This window comes from Barbus barbus, assembly GCF_936440315.1.
Source record: "Barbus barbus genome assembly, chromosome: 36".
In the NCBI taxonomy this organism is placed as follows: domain Eukaryota; kingdom Metazoa; phylum Chordata; class Actinopteri; order Cypriniformes; family Cyprinidae; genus Barbus; species Barbus barbus.
Window position 1 is genome coordinate 9,021,181 of NC_136714.1, and position 23,897 is coordinate 9,045,077.

The following is a 23,897-nucleotide window of genomic DNA, read 5'->3' on the forward strand; positions in this document are numbered from 1 at the left end:
TGACGCTTCGCCCTTTCTATTGGACTGATTGCATACGATATTCAGAGCGGAATGACGCTGAGAGCGTTACCATAGCGTCTTCCGACGCAGCTCGACGTTCCTGAAAGGGAACAGTCCGACTCCGTGGTATAATGAGCACACTCGCACCTTAAAGAGAGCAGCCCGGAAAATGGAGCGCAGATGGAAGAAAACAAAACTAGAGGTATTTCGTATAGCCTGGCAGGAAAATACCCTATCCTACAGAAAAGCATTAAAAACTGCTAGATCTGATTACTTTTCGTCTCTTCTAAACGAAAACAAACATAAGCCCTGGTATTTATTCAATACAGTCACTAAATTAACGAAAAATAAAGCATCAACAGGTGTTGGCATTTCCCAAAAGCACAGCAGTAATGACTTTATGAACTACTTTACTTCCAAGATCGATTCTATCAGAGATAAAATTGTAACCGTGCAGCCGTCAGCTACAATATTGCATCAGATCAGTGCACTATAGATCCCCTGAGGAACAATTTCACTCGTTCTCTACAATAGGAGAGGAAGAATTGTATAAATGCGTTAAATCATCTAAACCAACAACATGTATGTTAGACCCTATTCCAACTAAACTACTGAAAGAGCTGCTTCCAGAAGTCATAGATCCTCTTTTGGCTATTATTAATTCATCACTGTTATTAGGATATGTCCCCAAAACCTTCAAATTGGCTGTTATTAAGCCTCTCAACTTGACCCCAAAGATTTAGTTAATTACAGAGAGATCTCAAATCTCCCTTTTCTGTCAAAGATACTAGAAAAGGTAGTATCCTCGCAATTATATTCCTTTTTAGAGAAAAATAGTATTTGTGAGGAATTCCAGTCAGGATTTAGACCGTATCATAGTACTGAGACTGCTCTCATTAGAGTTACAGATGACCTGCTTCTATCATCTGATCGTGGTTGTATCTCTTTATTAGTTCTACTGGATCTTAGCGTTGCGTTCGACACTATCGACCACAACATTCTTTTAAATAGACTAGAACACTTTGTTGGCATTAGTGGAAGTGCATTAGCATGGTTCAAATCGTACTTATCTGAACGCCATCAGTTCGTAGCAGTGAATGAAGAGGTATCATATCGATCACAAGTGCAGTACGGAGTACCTCAAGGCTCAGTACTAGGGCCGTTACTTTTCACGCTTTACATATACCCTTGGGAGATATTATAAGGAGACATGTTGTTAGTTTTCACTGTTATGCTGATGATACTCAGCTCTATATTTCTTCGCTGCCCAGTGAAACACACCAAATTGAGAAACTAACGAAACTGGATGACAAGTAACTTCTTACTGCTAAATTCTTAAAAAACAGAAGTGTTAATTATCAGACCTAAAAACCCCACATGTAATAACCTAGAACACTATCTAACACTTGACGGCTGCTCTGTCAATTCTTCTTCATCAGTTAGGAACCTAGGTGTGCTGTTTGATAGCAATCTTTCATTTGAAAGCCATGTTTCTAGCATCTGTAAAACTGTGTTTTTCCATCTCAAAAACATATCTAAATTGCGACCTATGCTCTCAACGTCAAATGCAGAAATACTAATTCATGCGTTTATTACCTCAAGGTTAGACTATTGTAATGCTTTATTGGGTGGTTGTTCTGCACGCTTGATCAACAAATTACAGTTGGTCCAAAATTCAGCAACTTGAGTCCTTACTAGAACCAGGAAGTACGATCATATTAGCCCGGTTCTGTCAACACTGCATTGGCTCCCCATCAAACATCGTATAGATTTTAAAATCTTGTTAAATACTTATAAATCCCTGAATGTCTTAGCTCCTTAGTACTTGAGTGAGCTCTTATCACATTATAGTCCTGCTGCGTTCTCAAAACTCTGGCCATTTGATAATACCTAGAATATCAAAATCGACTGCGGATGGCAGATCCTTTTCCTATTTAGCACCCAAATTCTGGAACAATCTACCTAATCCTGTTCGGGAGGCATACACACTCTGTCAGTTTAAATCTGGATTAAAGACACATTTCTTTAACCTGGCTTACACATAACACACTAATACACTTCTATTATTCAAATCCGTTAAAGGATTGTTAGGCTGCATTAATTAGATCAACCAGAACCGGGAACACTCCCCATAACACATGATGTACTCGTTACATCATAAAAAGAATGGCATCTACGCTAATATTTGTCTGTATCTCAGTCCGTGTCCGGATCAGATGGTGGATCGGCGGCGGGAGATGATGTATATTTGCCTGATAGCCCATATCGTCGGCGGAGGCCGGACACCTGGATGAGCACTATGGTTATTACTTATTGCAATTTCCAGAGTAAATCTTTCATTTGAGGATGTCACTCCAAAAACTTTGAAGAGTGTACGTTTGGTTGGCATCTTGTTCTCTTAGCAGCATGAAAAACAATTAAAATTATGAATGGATTATAGCTATATGGCATATAGAGCTCCTTTTATAATAATTAAAAAGCTGTCACCCTTTCTTTGCGATCTCACACAGTTAAGTAAAGTTATAATCAACGAATCTCTCTACATGGCACAGTAAATTTCTTACATAAATAGCGTCTAAACTTTGCTATAAAGAGAGGATTCGCAAGCATTAAGAACAAAACTGCAGCGATTTGAGCGGTGACTGGATTCTAACATAAATAAATAAAAGTCATAATATAACATACAACACAAAAGTCGACAGATGATTGGCTACATTTCTAAACGCTGCAAAACACCCTGTAGCAAATAGAAACCTAAAATTGTTTTTTTTTTGCAGTTAATAAATTTATCTGAATTGTTGTTGGTTGATATTTTAAAATATGTTTTAATATAAACTTGATAAGCTATAATACAGGTTGTTATTGTTTTGGTGAATGTCTGTTTCTGAGATCATAAAAAAGTGTGCCCCCCCCATTGAGAATTTTCTGGCGACGGCCCTGGAATGGGCACAAGAAGTTCTCAGACTAGCACCTCTTCCCCCCCTTCAGTCAAAAGACTGGCCTGTCACCGAATTCATCTACAACCTTACCCAGTGAATTGCCTTCAGCTATGGTGTCCACAAAGACCACAGCACATGGGGACAATTCTTCTGAAGTCTTTACTGCAGTAAAGCAATTGACTGCTGATATGAAGGCTCTCAGGATGGAAATGAGTCAATTGAAGAGGCAACACGCTTCCTCCAGGCAGAGAGACTACTCACCTGAGCGCGGTACAGAACGCTTTACTTTCATCTCCTTGAGGATACCCATTATCACCTGCATTTCTCCACATCTTCAAGATGAGCTTTACTCCATCTACCGAGACAGTGACAGACGTCGAGGCTAAGGAGATTGTCACATGAGCCCATCTCCACATCATCGAGATCATCACATCAGTGCTTCTCCACATCATCGAGATGATTATGTTAGCCCACCTCAACGTCATCTAGATCGTCACATCAGCCCACCTCAACCTCATTGAGATTGTCACGCCGGCCAGTCTCCACAATATGCTGCTCGATATGCCAGCTTTACTGCTCTTCGTCACAACCAATGTGTCAGCTCAACCTCAACTCACCATGATCATTATGGCTGTCCAACCTCTAATCTTCAATTGCATCATGCTTTCCATCATCAGGATTGTCATACGAAAGAATGGCCCTCCAACAAGTTCTCTGGTGAGAGAAATAGCCTACGATCTTCTATTGACCATCTACCCTCGTCTGGTGATCATCATGTCAGTTTCGTTGATGAACCTGGGAAATGGCTGGTAGCAGATACTGTGGGCCAGGTATCTGCTGAGCCTATTCAGAAATCCTTTTTCTTGGCAAAATCAGTGACTGGTCTTAATCTTGACACTCTGTGTATGTTGCCTATTACTATTAGGCTAGGTGAGGAAGTGTTCTCACATGATGTTTAGATGGTTAGGAATGCTACACAGCCAGTTATCATTTGGGTGGGATTTAGCAAACATCATGCTGCAATTGACCTCAGAGAGAATCATTTAAAATTGTGGAACTGGACTGTTCCTCACTTGCATTTGCAGGAAATAGTCCTTCTTAGGAGTAGTGCTGTGACTTTAGAGCCCATTCTGGTCCCTTCCAGGTCTCAGATGAACATTTTGGCAAACATTCAGTCCAACATTGGTGAAAAAAGTTCACATACAATTATGTTGGACTCTTAGACCCTGAAATTCAGTCAGTACCTGGTCTTTTTTGTGAAGCTCTGTAAAAGCAGGTGTGACGTGTTCGCGCCATTAATCCGACAAATGAGGATTGCCATATTCCCTGTCGCACAAGGCTAGGTGAGTTTAATTCCTTAGTCACTCAACCAGGTGAAGAATACACAATGGTGGAACTGACAGTGGCTCAGTGACTTAAATTGATCCCCGTCCAAAACCCAAAGTAGACCTCAGTCAGTCTGCATTGGGCAGAGAAGAACAGAGTCAGCTAGAGACTCTGATTTCCAAATACTAGATGTTATTTAAATATTCAAATATAGATGTTTTCAGTGCAGATGATTATGACTATGGTCATACTGATTTGGTCAAGCATACCATCCATACTTGGAATGCACAGCCCATTAGGCAGAATGCAGTTGATTATGACTATGGTTGTACTGATTTGGTCAAGCATACTATCCGTACTTGGGATGCACAGCCCATTAGGCAGAGGGCTTATAGAACATCATTACACATTTGAGCGAAATAGACAGGCAAGTTCAACAGCTCCTTTCCCATGATGTAATTGAGAAAGTTGTAGTCCCTGGGCTTTACCATTCTGCACAGGGAAGGTAAGCAGCATAGTAATGCTGATTCCTTGGTGTGGCGTCCTAGCTCACCTGTAACTGAAACAAAAGCAGTGCAGTGTGCAATTTCCAGCAATACCACGGTTGAAAAAATCAGCTTTTCTTCTGAAGCGCCACTGGTTTGTGGAGTTTTTCCTGGCATGAGTCTGACACTGACAGTTGAATTTGGCTGAATTACAAGCTCAGCAAAAGGCTGACTTTTGTCTTAGTACTGTCAAGGACTGGAAAGAGAATGGTAATCAAAGACCCCCATAAGGCAGACGGAAACATTCCCCTGCCACACTGAGGAAACTCTGGCATGAATTCCCCAAATTATCAGTCCTAGAGGGTATATTGTGTCACAGAGTGAAATCATAGCCCACCTGGTTACCAAGTAGTCTTGCCTGAGGTACTCATTCTAACAGTTCTTAAGTGTTTTCATGGGGAGGAGTTTAGTGGTCATTTGAGTGCAGAGCATACTTTATTGAGGGCCAAGAAAATAAGCTATGGGCCTTACATGTCCCGCGATATCCAGAAATTCTGTGCTAAATGTGTATCCTGTCAGTCCTGTGCTTCTACCACTCCTCATGAAAGGGCCCCGTTACAGTCAATTCAAGCAGAAAAACCATTCCAAAGAATTGCCGCTGACATCACTGAGCTACCTTACTTCACTTGGGAATAGGTACGTTTTAGTTGTGATTAATTATTTTACCCGTTTTGTCAATTTGTACCCTCTGAAAGATTGGCGTGCAACAACTGTAGCACAGTACATTTTTGAGGATTACATTAAGCAGCACGGGGTCCCTGAGATCTGTGCAGTCAACTGGGCATTGAGAAAACCCGTACCTCTCACTTCAGGAGGTGGTCTGGGCCGCATTCCAGACAAAAACTGGACAAGTGTAAATGTATCTGGTTGTTGAAACCACGCATATAAATTTTACTCCTCTCAAAATGTTAAAATAATAAATGTGTTAGAGCGTGTTAAAGGCTATATGACATTATAGTCAGATACGAGCAACTGAGCATCTCTTCAGCAAGCCGAGACGCAAACTGCTGCAAATGAAACTGAAAGTAAGACACAGATGCTCAGCACACAATCATCTTCATTAAAAGTAGTAAGACAAACTTATCTTATGCTGATGCTATTGCGGTCTTTGAACTTGAAATGAGCTGATAATTAATAAAATGCAGCGCTTATCTTTTGATTTCGTTGACATGAACTCCGTTAAATTTAAATATAGCGTGGGTATTGAAGATCGGATTTATATCCATTTTGCGACTACACATTTATGTGGCCAAGTGTAAATGGTAACGTTTTAACAAATCAGATAGATATCCAATCAGCGAAAAAGCATGAAATGACCAGGTCCAAAAAGAACACTTATTGATATTCCCAACTCAGGAAGGAGATTGTCAAATTTGGGGCAAGTAACCAAGATTGATGCCATCACATGAGGAAAATCCTTAGTAGAGACTTTGTTGGGTGGGTTCTCCCCACCCAGGACAAGAACCAGACCTTCTTTGTTCCTTAGAACACATTCTCATGTCCAAAGAATGGCACAGAAACTGCGTTTTCCATATGCACGTAAAAGCATCTTAAAAGGACTTATGAGAAACTAATCATTTATATGCATAACTCCATATGTATGTAACCCACACATTTGACTATCATGTTCTAATCACTCATTAGCCCCTTTCACACAGTAATACCAGTAAATTGCCGTAAAATTACCGGAACGACTTTACCGGTAAATTAAAAAATGTGCTGTTCACACAGGCAATGACATTCCGTCTTTTTTCCGGAAAAGCACCATTCACACATCCATTCCAAAATACTGGTAAATTGTGTGACATCATTAAGCTCCAATGGCTGCGCTTGTATTTGTAAACATGGAGGGGTATATGCAGTCAGTCTTTTTGCTGATGGTTTCATTTTTGTTTAAAACTTTTCCATTCATGCAGCTGCTTTTGTCCCAAAGACATTGTAATAGACGACTACAAACCAGTGCTTAATTTGAAAATGTTGAGGTCCCGGAACAAAGCGGGGTGATGGATCCGGCATGTGATTAGAGGAGGGAGAGGTAACGGAGCATTCAGCCGATCACATTGGTGGGCAGCTTAAGTGATTAACAGCGTGCATCAGTTGCTTTTATTAAATTCTGAAAACAGCAATTTCCAGGCCTGGGGGAAAAAAAATACAAAAAAATAATGAAATTTTATTTCTAATTTTAGTTATAATTAATCATGTCCAGAATTTTCGTGGGGGATTGTGTGTATATTACATAGTTTTACTCATCCCCGCAAATTATGTCCAAAATTATACTCTGCAAGAGCGGGAAAGTTCGGACGATATGACTGACCAGATAACATGTTGATTTATTTTTTGGCCATGCTTTTTGTCATCCCTTTTTGCATTGTTCCAGCGTGCTTCGGCCTGCACGCCAGCTGCTACTTAACCACGATGAGAAGAAAACCCATCTAGCCTCATTACCTCCTTTCTTTCTTTTACTTTAGTTTCTTTTCTTTCCCGTTGTGAGTTTCGTGTTCTGAGTTAAGTTTGCCAATGCCGTGTCTCCAAGTCCGACCTCGAGCGCCCATCTAAAACTTCAACCAACCCACAACTCCGCAACTTCAGCCAAGAGCCAACGACCAAGACTTCACTACAAATGACCACTGAACTTTGAGCCAATCAGCAACCTTGGGAAACCCCCTTTCTGCAAAGACTACAACAAAAAGTAATCCCTTAACACAAAGGCAACACAAAGGCATGACTTATGTGAGGATCCTGTTCGTAGACTTCAACTCCGCTTTTAACACTATCATCCACTATCCCCCTTCAGAATACATTGACACAGCTCTCCTTCCCCACCTCCATCTGTCAGTGGAACACCAGCTTCCTGACAGACAGGCAGCAGCTAGTGACGCTGGAAAAATTCACATCCAACACCTGCACCAATAGCACTGGAGCTCCTCAGGGCTGTGTTCTCTCCCCACTGCTATTCTCCCTCTACACTAACAACTGCACATCTAAAGACCCCTCTGTCAAGCTCCTGAAGTTTGCAGATGGCACCACGCTGATCGCCCTCATTCAGGACGGTGACGAATCTGCTTACAGACAGGAGGTTAAGGAGCTGGCTGTCTGGTGCAGTCTTAACAACCTGGAGCTTAACACGCTCAAAACTGTGGAGATGATCGTGGACTTCAGGAGAAACCCTCCTTCTCTCCCCCCACTCACCATCATGAACAGCACTGTGACTGCAGTGGAGTCATTCAGATTCCTGGGCACCACAATTTCTCAGGACCTGAAGTGGGACAATCACATTGAGTCCATTGTGAAAAAGGCCCAGCAGAGGTTTTACTTCCTTCGCCAGCTGAGGAAGTTCAACCTGCCACAGGACTTGCTGAAACAGTTCTACTCTGCCATCACTGAATCCATCCTCTGCACTAACTGTCTGGTTCAGCTCAGCTACCAAATCTGACCTCAGAAGACTACGGAGAGTAGTCCGGACTGCTGAGCGGATCATTGGTAACAACCCTCCCCACTCTCCAAGAACTGTACTTATCCAGAGTGAGCAAAAGGGCTGGTAAAATTACTCTGGACCCCTCACATCCAGCACACTTCCTCTTTGGACTTTTACCGTCTGGTCGACGCTACAGAGCTCTGAGAACCAGAACGGCCAGACACAGAAACAGTTTCTTCCCTCAGGCAATCCATCTCATGAACACTTGACAATAAACGCAGAACACACAACACTATTATACATTATTTATTAATTACACATACTTTTTTTTCATTTCAAATTTGCACATATACACACGTACACACATAATTGTCTATATTATATATTGTGTTTTTGCTGTTTTGTACATTACCTATTTGTATATTATTCTTTCATTAACTGTGTCCTGTCCTGTTGCTGTCTTTCTGTTGCACTGTGGAGCTTCTGTCACTATAACAAATTCCTTGTATGTGTATACCTGGCCAATAAAGCTCATTCTGATTCTGATTCTGACATGTAACCTCCAGATTCTAGCTGAACTTGTGCATTTAATATAAATTTTAGCCTCATTGAGAAACTCAATGCAAGGGTTAATTAAGTGATTGATGGTTGTTCAGGTCTATATGCAATTGAACATACTGCTATAAACTTGGGATTTCACATTTTCATTCTCTTAAACTCATAATTTCCTCACTTTCTTTCTGCAACTTGTGTGAATGCGTGTGTTCATGTGTTAGATTAGTTTACATGTCTTAAATTTATCCAATAAACTCTTGTTTATATATCTTGTGTTTTGTGCTTACAAGTTAATGTCTTAAACTGCCAATCTTGTTACTGTGCTATTTAATAGTGTTTTCTCTAAATTTTGGATTTTAATATCCAGTGCAAAGTTGATGTTATACGGCTCGTTCAGTGAATCGCTGGCCGACTCAGTAATCAGCCGTAAAAAACATAAATGATTCCCTTTGAGCTAAATTGACCCGTTTCACTTACAGCCCCTTCTTCAGTTCCCCTCACTTCGTTGTCAGGTGCTTTATCTTTTCGACCTTCTATAACACCGTACGTACCTAACCAAACTAAAAAACAGACTACTACTAATGCAAGGGCTGAATGTTCAAATCCAACTGCTTTGTTATCTGAACCTCAAATGCCCCGGACAGGGCCATATTGCCTTCAGCAGATGCACCTCAACTAACCCGTAGTGGCCGCATGGTTAAAAAACCTGAAAAGTTTAAAGATTTTGTTTGTTGATGAGTTATGTATATATTGGTTGTCTGTGCATGGTGCTTTTACTGTACAGTATAATGCACATGACAAACAGTGTTGTGTTATAGGAGTCTGATACAGTCGTGGCTTAGAGAGTTGGACTTGTAACCTAAAGGTTGTGGGTTCGAGTCTCTGGTCCGGTAGGAATTATCAGTGGGGGGAGTGAATAACCAGCGCTTTTCTTCCACCCTCAATACCACGACTGAAGTGAGACCCTTGAGCAAGGCACCGAACAACCAAATGCTCCTTGGGCGCCGCAGCAATATGGCTGCCCACTGCTTTATGTGTTCATGGTGTGTGTTCACTACTGTGTGTGCAGTGCACTTGGGTTAAATGCAGAGCACAAATTCCGAGTATGGGTCACAATACTTGGCCACATGTCACTTCACTTCATTATATGAGCAATTTGTTCTAAGATGTAATTTGGTATATGTCAATATTGTGCAAATAATAAAACAATAAGTGAAGTGACATTCAGCCAAGTATGGTGACCCATACTCGGAATTCGTGCTCTGCATTTAACCCATCCAACGTGCACACACACAGCAGTGAACACACACACACACACCGTGAACATACACCCGGAGCAGTGGGCAGCCATTTTATGCTGCAGCGCCCGGGGAGCAGTTGGGGGTTCGGTGCCTTGCTCAAGGGCACCTCAGTCGTGGTATTGAGGGTGGAGAGAGCGCTGGACATTCACTCCCCCCACCTACAATTCCTGCCGGCCGGAGAATCGAACCCGCAACCTTTGGATTACGAGTCCGACTCTCTAACCATTAGGAAACGACTTCCCTCCAGTGAGAAAGTGTATCCCCTGTTATCCTCTCACATCAAAATCCACCGACAGAATTTTTAAAACCGTTTTGGACTGTTTTTGCCAGAAGCGATGTTTGAAGTTAAAAATATCTTAAAGCTGCAGTCCATAAGTGTTGCCTCTTTGTCGCCATCTCTGTTGAAAACCTAATATTGCAGCCATGTGCGGAATTATCTTTATTACGTGGGTTGTACTCTGGCACGGCTTCAGCGCAGATGAATCTAATGTATTGAGGTGAATGTGTAGCTGTCAGTCACCACACTGTGAATCAAACACATAGTAGTCACAGATTCTAGCCTACATCTTGGAGTATATGACCCAAATCAGAATTTTCACCGTATATCGTCATCTGAACAGGTACGTTAAGTGACAAGTCTGCTACGCTTGTTCTGCCCAACTGAGGGGAAAAAAAGCATTACAATAAATTGCGCAACCAACGGTGATTAAATCTAATCCATCTTCTCAAATTAATGTTAACAACATCAGCATGACTATGGGTATAGTGTGTATTAACGTGTAGATTTCAAATTAATGTTAACAACACCAGCATGACTATGGGTATAGTGTCTATTAACATGTAGATTTCAATTTCTGTACAATCTAATCTAATTGTCATGCCATTAGAATTTCATGTTAAGAAATTCTTTTAAACCAAAAAGCAAATTATGCTCCCTTCGAACTGGTTTTCTTTAGAATACAAATCTTTTTTTTTTTACAACTTTTTATTGAATTTTCTTCCTGAAACAGCAGTAACAACCAAAAAACAACTGTGCAAATTCAGAACCCAACCCAATCCACTATAAAATAATTTTCACATGGATTCCAGAAAAGATCACAACATCAAACGCTGAATGACACAAATTTACAATTTCCAGACTAGATCCATGCACACGAGAAGTTGAGAGTTCACAGGTTCATCCGTTCATTGTGTGAGGAGGACTCCAACGGTTGACTAAAAATTTTTTGCTGCTGTGAGAGCAGCTAAAAGTAAACATCTTTGTTGGACGAACAAGGTGAAGTCCCAAAAGTTATTCATGAAAAAAATGGCACAAAGTAAAACATATTAGATTAGATTAGATTAGATTCAACTTTATTGTCATTATGCAGAGTACAAGTACAGAGCTAATGAAATGCAGTTAGCATCTAACCAGAAGTGCAAGAATATAGTGTTTTATATACATATAAGTGCAGAGTAAGTGAAGATATGATTTACAGAATGTACAGTGGAATTGCTATATACAGTATTGAGCAGAGTATATACAGAATATAAATAGGAATGCAATGTAGGGATTGTATGTACATTATGAACAGAGCAATGTAGGATTATATATACACATTATGAACAGCAGAGACGTGAGAACAGTGGTAATAAATAAATACAGCTGGATGAGTGTGCAAAGTATTGATAGAACAATGTATTCTATGCAAAATAACAGTAGTGCAATATTTTATAGAAATAGTTTACTGTACTTTGTACAGTAACAACTTTAGATAGTTTATAGTGTAATAAATTTAACAATGTGCAGTCTGTGCAAAATATGAGTAGTGCAAATGCATGTGTGTAAAGTACTGTGACCAGTGCAGTAATAAGCAGGTGCAGGAGTTAGATTGGTGGTGTGGCGTTCAGAAGTGTCACAGCCTCGGGGAAGAAGCTCTTCCTGAGCCTACTAGTGCGAGAGCGTAGGCACCTGTAACGCCTGCCGGATGGAAGGAGGGTGAAAAGTCCATGGTTAGGGTGAGAGGCATCCTTGATGATGTTTCTTGCCCTGCCCAGACAGCGCTTATGATAAATGTTCTCAATGGAAGTTAACTGGGTGCTGATCCGTTGAGCAGTTTTCACCACCCGCTGGAGTGATTTGCGGTCAGATGCAGAGCAATTGCTGTACCATACTGAGATGCAGTTCGTGAGTATGCTCTCAATGGTACAGCGGTAGAATTCCACAAGGATCCTGGGATTCAGGTGAACTTTCTTAAGGCTCCTTAAGAAGTAAAGGCGCGGCTGTGCCTTTTTGACCAGAGTGGAGGTGTTATGGGACCAGGTGAGGTCATCAGAGATGTGGATGCCAAGGAACTTGAAACTCGACACACGCTCCACTACAGCTCCGTTGATGTAGATGGGTGTGTCATGACTCCTAGTCCGCCTGAAGTCCACAATGATCTCCTTTGTCTTCTGGGTGTTTAGTTCTAGATTGTTGGTGGCACACCACACAGCCAGGTGCTGCACCTCATCCCTGTAGGCTGACTCATCGTCATCCTTGATCAGACCTACCACCGTGGTGTCATCTGCAAATTTGATTATGGTGTTGGAGCCATAAACAGGAACACAGTCATGGGTGAAGAGGGAGTACAGGAGAGGGCTCAGTACGCAGCCCTGCGGCACGCAGGGTGATGATGGAGGAGGAGAGGTTATCTAACTTAACGGACTGAGGTCTGTTAGTCAGAAAATCTAGAATCCAATTGCAGATGGGTGTGCTGATTGCAAGCTGGCTGAGCTTGGAGATCAGCTTGGAGGGGATTACAGTATTAAATGCAGAACTGAAATCTATGAGCAGCATTCTCACATGTGTGTTTTGACTGTCCAGCTGGGTGAGGGCAGAGTGAAGCGCTGTTGAGATGGCGTCCTCTGTTGACCTATTGTGGCGATAGGCAAATTGGAATGGGTCTAGTGTAGCAGGGAGACAGGATTTTAAGTGGGATGCAACCAGTTTCTCAAAACACTTGGCAATGATGGGGGTGAGTGCAACAGGACGGAAGTCGTTAGGGACCGAGGCAGTGGAGTGTTTCGGTACTGGTACGATGGTGGAGGTTTTGAAGACAGTGGGGACAGTTGTTTGGGCCAGGGACAGATTGAAAATGTCTGTGAAGACCTCAGCTAGCTGCTCCGCACAGGCTTTAAGCACACGACCAGGTATTCCGTCAGGGCCAGCTGCCTTCCGCGTATTCACCTTACGCAGAGTGAAGTAAACATCTGATGTGGAGAGTGTGAGAGGCAGTTCACTGGGTTGATGCTCAGCTTTGAGTGAGATCTCATTATTTTGATCAAAATGAGCATAAAAGTGATTGAGCTCGTCTGGGAGGGAGGCAGAGCTGGAGGGGGGTCACAGAGTTAGGTGATTTGTAATCCGTGATAGATTGTATGCCTTGCCACATACGCCGGGGGTCTGAAGAATTGAAGTGATCTTCAATCTTCTGTTTGTGGGTGAGTTTGGCCTGGCAGATACCCTTCCGCAGGTTGGCTCTGGCTGAGCTGTAAGCCTCCTGGTCTCCAGACCTGAAGGCTGCATCTCTTGCTTTGAGCAGGAGGCGAACCTCTCTGTTCATCCAGGGCTTCTGATTGGGGAAAATTTTTATTTTTTTGTGTGTGGTCACTCTGCTCACACATCTGTTGATGTGCTCCAGGACAGAGTTGGTGTAAATGTCAATGTTAATCTGAGAGTTTGTGGTGGCCTGGGCAGCAAACTCACTCTAGTCTGTGTGCTGGAATTGATGTTGAAGAGTGGAGTCAGCACCTTCCAGCCAGATTTTAACAGTCCTTATTGTAGGTTTCACACATTTGATGACCGGGGTATACTTGGGGAGCAGGAACAATGAGAGGTGATCAGACTGACCCAGGTGGGGGAGGGGTGTGACTTTGTAGGCATCACTCACATTAGTATAAACGTGGTCCAATGTTTTATGTCCCCTTGTAGTGCAGGAGACATTTTGATGAAATTTAGGGAGAACAGATCTAAAAGTGCAGTGATTGAAGTCCCCAGCAACAATAAAGGCTCCATCCGGGTGCAGGGTTTGTAATTTGCTAACAGCAGCACAAAGTTCTTTCATAGCCACGTTAGCATTAGCGTCCGGAGGTACATAAACTGCAGCAGAAACTATGCAAGTAAACTCACGTGGTAGATAGAATGGCCTGCACTTGATAATCAGGAACTCCAGATCAGCAGAGCAGTAGGTATCAACAATGACAGAGTCTTTACACCATGATTTATTTACATAAATGCATACTCCACCACCCTTGTTTTTACCAGAGGTTGCTGCTACTCTGTCAGCCCTGAAGAGAGAGCGTCCATCCATAGGCACCACGCTGTTTGGGACATAGTTGCAGAGCCATGTTTCAGTGAAGAACATAACATTACAGTCCATAAGCCGTTTCCGTGTGAGGGTCCAGATCTTTAGTTCGTCCATCTTGTTCATCAGAGACCGTACATTGGCAATGAAGATGCTGGGCAGAGCTGGTCGATGTGGTTTAGCCTTAGCTTAGTACGCAGCCCTCCACGCTTTCCCCGTCTTTGTTTACGGTCTCGACGCCGAGCACTTCTGGACGGTACGAGTGATTCGCTTGTCCGCGGTGATCTCAGTAGCTCCGGCGGGAGTTCGCTGAAGTCGAAAGGATGATCTAAAACTATGTTGGAACACTGTTTGTTGATGTCCAAAAGTGACTGTTTAGTATAGCTGTAGTTCGCATAACTGAATCGTGCGAACACGAGTGAAATAACCAGGTAAATTAACACTGTTTTCCTAAATCTGGTAAGACGCTGAACCTCGCGATGTGTTCGCACCGCCATCTTGGTACTCCAAAATATCTCAGTACCCAACAAATATAACAGGTCCTGTGAGAGCTGAGTCCAAAAAGATGAGCGAGAAGGGCACTCCCCCGAAAAAAACCAAAAAAAAAAATGTGAAAATGTGCCTAAAGATCCTTGCGAACAGAGAATACACTTAGGAGAAGATGACAGATTCATATTCAGAAAAAAAAAAAGACCTTGAGAGTGTGATTCCTTTGGTCCAGATCTATCTAGGATATGCAACATTACAGAATTCTTATCTGCACCCAATACAATTTCAAAATCCGAAAATTTCAAGAAATAGGTTGACAAAACCGGGTAAAGTAAGGTCAGGAGTACAAGGGGCATAAACTGAAAGAAATACAACATTCCTATTCTCCACTATTGTTTTTATATGTGTTATTCTAGCCGTCTGTATCACAACCTTTGTCTAAAATAGTAATATTTAAAGTCTTCCGCGCAATATTAGGACACCCTTGGTTTTAGTATCCGAAGATGAGTGAGATACCACTTCATAAAACGTATTATACCTGTGTATATCCTCCTCTTTCAAATCGGATTCTTGAACTAACACTAGATCAGTCTTCTTCGCAAAAGATCCAGAAAACCTGTATGTTTATGAGGGCCTATTACAACTCAGAATATTAAGGTCAGTCATAGGTATCGAACATAATTACTGCATAATAAGACAAAATACAAGTTTGAGAATAAAACCAGTTGAGTCTAACATTAAACCACCCCCCACCCTTCAGATCAAACCAAGAACAAACCTTGATCTGCCAGCACCCCTTAATATGGTCCGTGGCGTCAACAAAAACCTGCACATTACTGAAGCACCAACACTGGCCCCATAGTCACATATTGACTAGGTAGTATCTCTATAAAAAAAAAAAAAAAAAAAAAAAAAATACAAATAAAAAAGGGAGAGAGAGAGAAGGAATAAAACTAGAAACAAATAAAATCATAATCAGTAAGTGATACTGTATGCACAATGAAAGCTTCTAGTAACTATGAATTAAGACGTGAACATTAAAGTGAACAGTGAAAGAGACAGTCACCCAACCATTTATAGCATCTCTTCTCCGATTAGACCGCAAATGTCCAGCTGAAGCTCACTGAGAGTTGGTGGATGAATGGGATCTGAGAAAAACTCTTGCTTCTTCTGGGGGGTGTAGCATTTTAGGTTCACCTTGATTGAGAATGACCTTCAGCATTGCAGGATAGACAAGAAAATTCTGGATGCCATTTTCTGTCATTTCCTTCCTAATTGGCGCAAATGTACTACTACTTTTTGCAGTGATTGGAGAAAAATCTGGAAAGAAAGACAGCATTGCTCCGTCAGATGTTTTCACCGGGGCATGAAGAATGAGCTCCCTGTCCAAGTACCGCAGCAGTTTAAAGATGAAAACCCGTGGTTTAGTGGGATCTGAGGAGTGCCTTGTGTACACGCGATGCGCTCGCTCCACTTCAATCTCTTTGTCCGCCAGAGATGGGAGCCACGTCAGTAGCGATATTCTCAAAAAGCCCATAGGGTGGTCCTTTTCGGAACCTTCAGGCAATCCATCCAGACGCAGATTGCTGTGCCTATTGTGATCCTGTAAATCCACAACCTGTTGCTCGAGCACGGCAACGTGCCTATCGTGATCTGCAACGACTTTCTTTTGTTCTCCCAACTCCCCTGTAAGAAGATTTAGTTTAGAGCATTGCGACTGAACAACTGACATGTGAGAAGCGAACTCGTTCCGCAATCCAAAACCAGTCCAGAACCCTAAAATCCAATAACCCAAGCAATAGTCCCAGCAAGGTTCAAACATAATCCAAAAAGGCAAGACAAAGGGAAAATCCACGACTGAGCAATGATCAGGAAACAAGCAATGATCAGGACTAGACCGATTTAGACAACTAGCAAAACTTTAGCAGGCTCCGTAAGGTAGCTATCAGCTATGACAGTGATAAACGCTAAACAATACTCAGCAGTGAGAGAGAGAAAGTCCATAGCTTATGTAGCATGTCTGATTGGAATCAGCTGTGTGTAATCAGTGCATTCAGCTGTGTGTGTGTGTGTGTCATCAGTGCAATGGATGATGGGAACTGTAGTCCGGGGGGAAGTGCAACAGTTAGTGTAGTGCAAGAGTCCATGTGGTGAGCGGGTGACATCTGGTGGTGAGTGAACGGAAGTTCTTAGACCGGATTTGTGACATTTCTACTGGCAAAATAACTGTCAACCATGACTGTAAAATTTTTTATTATAAACAATTGAAATCAGTACACAACGTCAGATCAAACTATGGTAAAATTATTGTTTTGGCTCTCCTGTAAAGTTGGTGAAATGTCACTTATGCCTTTCTGGTTCTCGCCCCTCGAAATTATAATTTTTGGGTGAACTATTTTAAGACCAGTTTAGCTGAATTTTTGACTTTATTCTTTATTCTTGACTCCTGCAACACGTAATCAGGCTGGTGATGTCATTCTGAAGGTAAAACTGATAAATATGTTTGTCTTCATTGATAAACCTATAATTATTTTTGCGTTAAGGCAGATAACCTATAAATAGCTAATTTTAAAATTCTATACTATCTAGACTAAATAAAGGTAAAACACTTTAATAGATTGTTTTAAATGCTACAAGTGAATTTAGGTTTGTAACATTATAATGTGCAGTGTGAAAATTAGATATTAATTTTAAGACCATTTAACAGTGTTATTAAATTAGCAATGTTATCCAACAGTAACCAATGTTTACCTGTCCTGTGAAGCCCACACCTTCTGCTGACTGAAGAAAGTTTTGGTAAACTTGATTGGCCTGAGCAACGACCGCTGCTACAGCATTCTGATAATGAGGGGCAGCAATGGCCAGGATGGGAAGGGAAGCCAGTGGCAAGTGATCCATACTGCTGGACACGCAGGTTTCATCATAGCTGTATGGATTCAAACTACAAGAAGACAAAATGAGATAATCCACAGAATGATGTTTGAATAGCTAACCTCCTAGTCCTCTGCTTTTTTACAGTGTTTAAAGTTCTCATTTTCTGCATTGTGTCACTAGAATGTCCCCTAGCACCCTTTTTGATATATATATTTTTTTTTTTGTCTTATCTAGGTTCTATGCTCTTGTTGTTTTTGAGTTCCTGTTTCCTGTCATGTTAATTTTGCTCACTTGTCCCATGTGATGATGCAATAATGGATGGTGTTATTATTGCTGGGGACCATCTGACTAACGTGTTTGTCTAGCAGCTTTCTCAGACTCTATTTTTCAATGCAATTTCATGGCTGTGCAGTACAAGTTCAGTCTACCAAAAAGAAGCAGCTCATAAAAGTAATATATTCACTAATCAGTTGGGCAACACTGTTCATGCTGTATATGTTTGATTTACTAAAAAGAACCGACTCGTTTGAGTAATTTCTTCAGGAATTGGTTGGATTACACTGGTCATGCTGATTCAATAAAAAGAACAAGCTCATGAACATCGTATACTGTATTAGTTTGATTCACTAAAAAGAACCAGCTCACACCTGTCTGTATTTGTCTGATATTAATGTCATGAATGATATGTTGATACTCTTATTACTCTTTGATATGCAGATTGATTTAGATGTATTATTAGCTAAATGTGCTTTAAGACAGTTCAGAGGTGGAGATGGTCGTCCCTCAGGAAATAGGAGTCTCTGTATCAGAAAGAACTATGAAGAATGTCTAATAATTAGCATACTAAAGCTCCTCTATATTTAATCAGGCCAGTTTCCTGTCACAGAATGTGGTGGTTTGATTAATAGTGCAGCACTCTGCAATGGAGTTGTTAAAACACTTTTAATGTTTTCTTAAGTCTATATCATCAACAGCAACAGTTATTTCTCAGACAGTGTTGGAAGTTTCAGTCGGACACAGAATGATTGCTAAACAGGTGACTCCTTCAAAACAGATGAACAAAGTAATTAAATTAAAGAAAATAACATGAAAAAAGTTGGATGTCTTGAGCATGCTAATCAAGTCCTTTTTATGGCTCGAGCAATGAAGGCTTAGGCTCTGTATATTTGATAACCAAAATCATTATAATACTTGTCTGGATATTCCCCTCAGCTCAGAAATGGAAAACCAGCAAGAGGCTACAAAGAAAATGTCCAAATGTCATCATGAAAAATTCATTGTGCTTTGACAGGGTATGTGGCCTTGTGTGCTCCTGCTCTAGTGTTCTGACAGAGGCACAGGATTGTGGCACATTTTGACATTTTGACTTATGTTTTATAAGAAGCGCTAGGCATAACCTTTTATGCCTCATTTAATGGAAGTAGATTGTGGTTCTCTGGGAATAACTGAATGCTTGAAATTTTCCATTATGGTTCCAAAGTGCTACTACGTTGTCTTGAAAAAGCATTTTCATTCTCAAGTTTCTCTGATCAAAAATGTTCATGCTGGCAGCTTAGCATGACTCCAAAGAGCAGATCAGTAGGTTAATTTAACTGTCAGTTAGAGCTAAGAATATAATTTGAGAATTGAAATAATCAGGTGAAAGCTTTTGATTCTGGAATCATGGCATCTCACACAGTCAATAAAAGGTAATATGCTTGTATTGGGATTGGCACCTCAAGGAATTTAACAATTACATTTACATTAACAATTCTATGTAGTAGATTTGCATACAAAATAATGGACGGGGGGTGAATGTTACTCTTTATCTTTTTACAAGCATATCACATCAACAACCATTTAGTAACTGTACTGATTTAAATTATTAGTCTTAAGTATAACATGTTGCAAGCTATGTTTGTTTGATTCAATAAAGAGCAGAGGTGTAAAAAATACTCTAAAATTTTACTCAAGTGAAAGTAAAGATACTCAATTACTCAATTAAAAGTACAAGTATCTGGTCAAAAACATACTTTAGTAAAAGTAAAAAAGTACCATTTTAAATTGTACTCAAGTATTAAAAAAGTAGAAGTACTTTTTTTCTGACAGACATACAGAAGTTTGGTTAAAGGGAGAAAATGAAACAAAATGCAATGGCACAGGTCAAACACATATATCTAGTGCAGCAATAACAATTAAAATGCAGCACAGCGGAACACGCACACACATATAAAAATAGCAGGGAAAGGGATTAAAAGAAAACTCCATCCTTTCCACCCTCATGCCATCCCATATATATATATATATATATATATATATATACACACAGGTTTTTTAGTTCAAATATATTTGTATAGTGCTTTTCACGATACAAATTGTTGCAAAGCAGCTTTACACTGCTCCGGGTGTGTGTTCAAGGTGTGTGTGTGTGTTCACTGCTGTGTGTGTGCACGTTGGATGGGTTAAATGCAGAGCACGAATTCTGAGTATGGGTCACCATACTTGGCAGTATGTCACTTCACTTCAGAAAATTTAAGTTTCTACATTATATTTAGGAGTAGGTTATTGGTGGTAGAGTAAAAATCATGCAGTTAGTTCAAATATATATATGACTTTCATTTATCAGATGAACACAAACTAAGATTTAAACCATTTTTCTTCATATCCAAAAATAACACTTCAAAAACTACACAAAGTGAATATGACAGTAACTAATACAATCCCAGTTAATGAATCAGTGTCTTCTTAAGTGAAACGATAGGCATATGTAAGAAAATTACAAATACTTTTTACTACTTTTAAACTTTACCGTCGAGTACATTTTTTGTGGTTTGTGAAGTGGTCCTGTCCCCTTGCATTATACGGACAAAAAAAATCTTTGCTTGTGTTCATCTGAAGAAAGAAAGTCATAAACATCTGGGACGGGATTAGAATCTTAATTTTTGAGTGAACTATCACTTTTAATAACAATGTGATGCAGAGGTTAGAAACATATTCCAGACAGAATGCAAGAATGGGTTGAATTAATGAGGAGAGTCATAGAATTAAAACATACAACATTAATGTTTTGGAAGGCCACTTTTTTGTATTGTCTACGCCACTGTCTAAAAGGATAATTAATATTTTAATTGTTTATTTGGGGCATATTTTTTGGCATATTAAATATGTAATGTACTTTTTAAATTGAAAAAAAAAATTGTAGGGAGTAAAAAGTACTGTTTTTTCTTCAGAAATGTAATCAAGTAAAAGTACAAGTATAAGTTTAAATTGTTCTTGAATAAAGTAAAAATCCCCCAAAATAATACTTTAGTACAGTAATCAAGTAAAATTACTCAAGTATTTTACACATCTGATAAAGAGAACCATTGTTTGTTTGGGAATTGGCTCAAGAGAGTCATAGTAAATTAATTGGATTACACTGGTCAAGCCATCAAGCCAATTTTTATTCACTTTGATTTACTTTAAGAAATTACACATTAGAGACATAGTTTGGCAATCGTTTGGAATCCAGTATGCTGTATGCTTTTTATTTACTAACACAAACTTGCTCATCACTTATTGATTACACTGGTCATGCTGTGTGAGACTGATTAAAAAATAACAAAAAAATAGCCTAGCTGATTAGAGAATTGGATAGACTACACTGGTTGCAATGTATGAATTAAAAATTGTATGTAATAGGGATGTGCATCTCATGACTCAGGCCGATACAATACGCATCTCGATGCATAGCCAACGATATGATACATTAAAGATACATATGAAGCAGGAACCGATGCGATACGATACGATTCACCGCTTTTTACGATGCAGTGCGATCCGATTTTCTATTCGATTCGATTCAACACAGTGTGATTTGATGCAATACGATGCAATGGACAAAATATGATCAACTGAACTGTCAGGCTAAGCTGAGCTCCTCGAACACTGACCAAAAGGAACACAATGATATTACCACTGTCTCGCATACTATTATTTGAAAGTTTTTTGTTGTTTTTTACAGTTTCTTGCCATGCAGCCTTTCTCTGTGGTTTTATGACAGCTGTACCTTTTATAATTTGCAGAACAGATAGCAGAACATTAGAACATTATAATTTAAAATTGCTCTATAAAATTTTAAAAATTAAAATAAATAAAGAAAATGACTACATTTTAACAGCTATAAGAAACACACATTGACTCATTTGAGCTTAGTAATTAGTACTGTAGGCTACTAGCTTACATTTGATTTACCTAGTAATAGTCCCTTTATAGTTATGAAATGCCAATCCTGCCATAATTAGAAATAAACAAATAAATGTACAAAGAAATGTAAAAAAGCAAAAATAAATAAATAAATATATAAATAAATATACAAAGAAAAGTAAAAAAGCAAAAATAAATAATTATTTATAATTTTATTTCCTTGTGTTTTTTTCACATTTATTTCCACTTTTCCATTTTCACATTTATGTATTTATTTATGTATTTATTTATTTATTTCCACATTTATTTAGTTCTACATTTCTTTGTCTGTAGGGTAACGAGGTGGGCGTGTTTTATGTCACAAAAAGCCATAGTCGTCGAGGGGTAAGCTTGAGGCCACAGTGACACCTTGTGGTGTCCAAACGAAGTACAAGAAGTGTAGCCTACATGTACATGCTCTCTTTTGAGCGCTGTTTTTTTTTTAGGTTTCCCTTTCAACGCATTCAACGCATGTTTCCAAGATTCAGAATAGAAGGAGGTTATTGTAGAAGATTTGTCATCTCTCGCCAATTTCCGTGTGGATAGTCACCGCATCAACTGATTATAATGGGTTCTCTTGGTGTAGACACAGCTTTAGATATGGATTAATCACAAGTCTGGAAATATCCAGAATTAGGTCAAAGTGAAAGAAAGTGCAGAATTAAGAATTATTACATTAACCCATACTGCACATACCCTGCAGGCCAATATGTAGCCTAATATTCTTCCTTTCTTTGTTATTATTATTAGTAGTAGTGTTAGTATTATCATCAGCAGCAGCATCATTATCATTATCATAGCCTATATCCAAAATAAAATTAAGGCAGCAGCTATTGAACTAAGTGTAAATAGCATATTTTCTTAGCGATAGATGCTATTTACACTAAGTGAATCCGTAACGCTTAACTGTAAACCGACAGTAAAAAGTTTAATTCAATTAAACCAGGGGTGGCCAAAGTCGGTCCTGGAGAGCCACAGTAACTTCAGCTCCATCCCTAATCAAACACACTTGAACAAGCCAATCAAGATCTAGGGTTAAAGCCAGGCAGGTGAGTTTTTAATGTTGGAGCTAAACTCTGCAGGACTGTGGGCTCTCCAGGACCAGTTAAACGGTTTAAAAAGTCATTGGTTATTTTTAAGGAATAGCCTAAGTGATAACCATGTTGTGTGTGCATAAGACGCCAGTGCAATTTGAACTGTCTAACTGCGGAACAGCTTTTTCTTTCATTTGGTTAATTAGGCCCCTGAGTGAAATATATTTTTTGTATTTATTCCTTTTTATTGTAGCCTATGAATTTATCCTGGGTTTTATTTTTTTGTTCAAAAAAGCGCAGGTGCATGATGTGCTGTGTGAATCTTGTTCTTTTGTGTATCATATTTCAAGGCAAGGCATAATAAAGAAAGAAAGTAAGAAAGAAAGAAATTATCACTAAATGGATTTAAAAAGCTGAATGGATGGGAAAGATAGTAATGTTTTTCTAGGCATGCCACACGTCTTATTTTTAAATGTATTGATTATAACAAGGTTCATAAATGTTGTCTGTGGACTGCATAGCCTATATCCACAACATATCACGCGCACAATGTACAGGTAGGTTAATATAATATTTTCTTAATTCTGCACTTTATTCAATTCAAAACATTTTTTAATGTATTCGTAATATCAGTTTCTGAATATCCAAGGTTGCTATGGTCACACGGGTTTGTGCATTAAATACATGGCCACGAAATAAATGTTGTTCTCTCAACATAAGAAGTCATGCTCCCCCGATCATGTCCCCTACCTGCCATCTTTTTGATAATTTTGTCATGAAAAGATTTTTAATTTTTTTAAATAGGCACATTAGGCCTACATATAATTATCACAGAAACAAATCCACAGCTGAACCGCGGCAACAAGTGGTGTTTTCGTTATCAGCGTAACC

The 23,897-nt window shown here is 39.7% G+C and overlaps 1 protein-coding gene across 1 annotated transcript in view; it reads right to left on the reverse strand.

The window, feature by feature from the left end:
• LOC306855602 (membrane-associated phosphatidylinositol transfer protein 3-like) overlaps positions 1-23,897 on the reverse strand; it is a gene marked incomplete at both ends in the record, with an annotated part of 159,023 nt that overhangs the window by 78,617 nt on the left and 56,509 nt on the right. Inside the window, one exon of the mRNA XM_079394375.1 lies at positions 17,647-17,836. Within this exon, the coding sequence (XP_079250501.1) occupies positions 17,647-17,836 (190 nt within the window). The remainder of the gene's footprint in view (positions 1-17,646; positions 17,837-23,897) is intronic.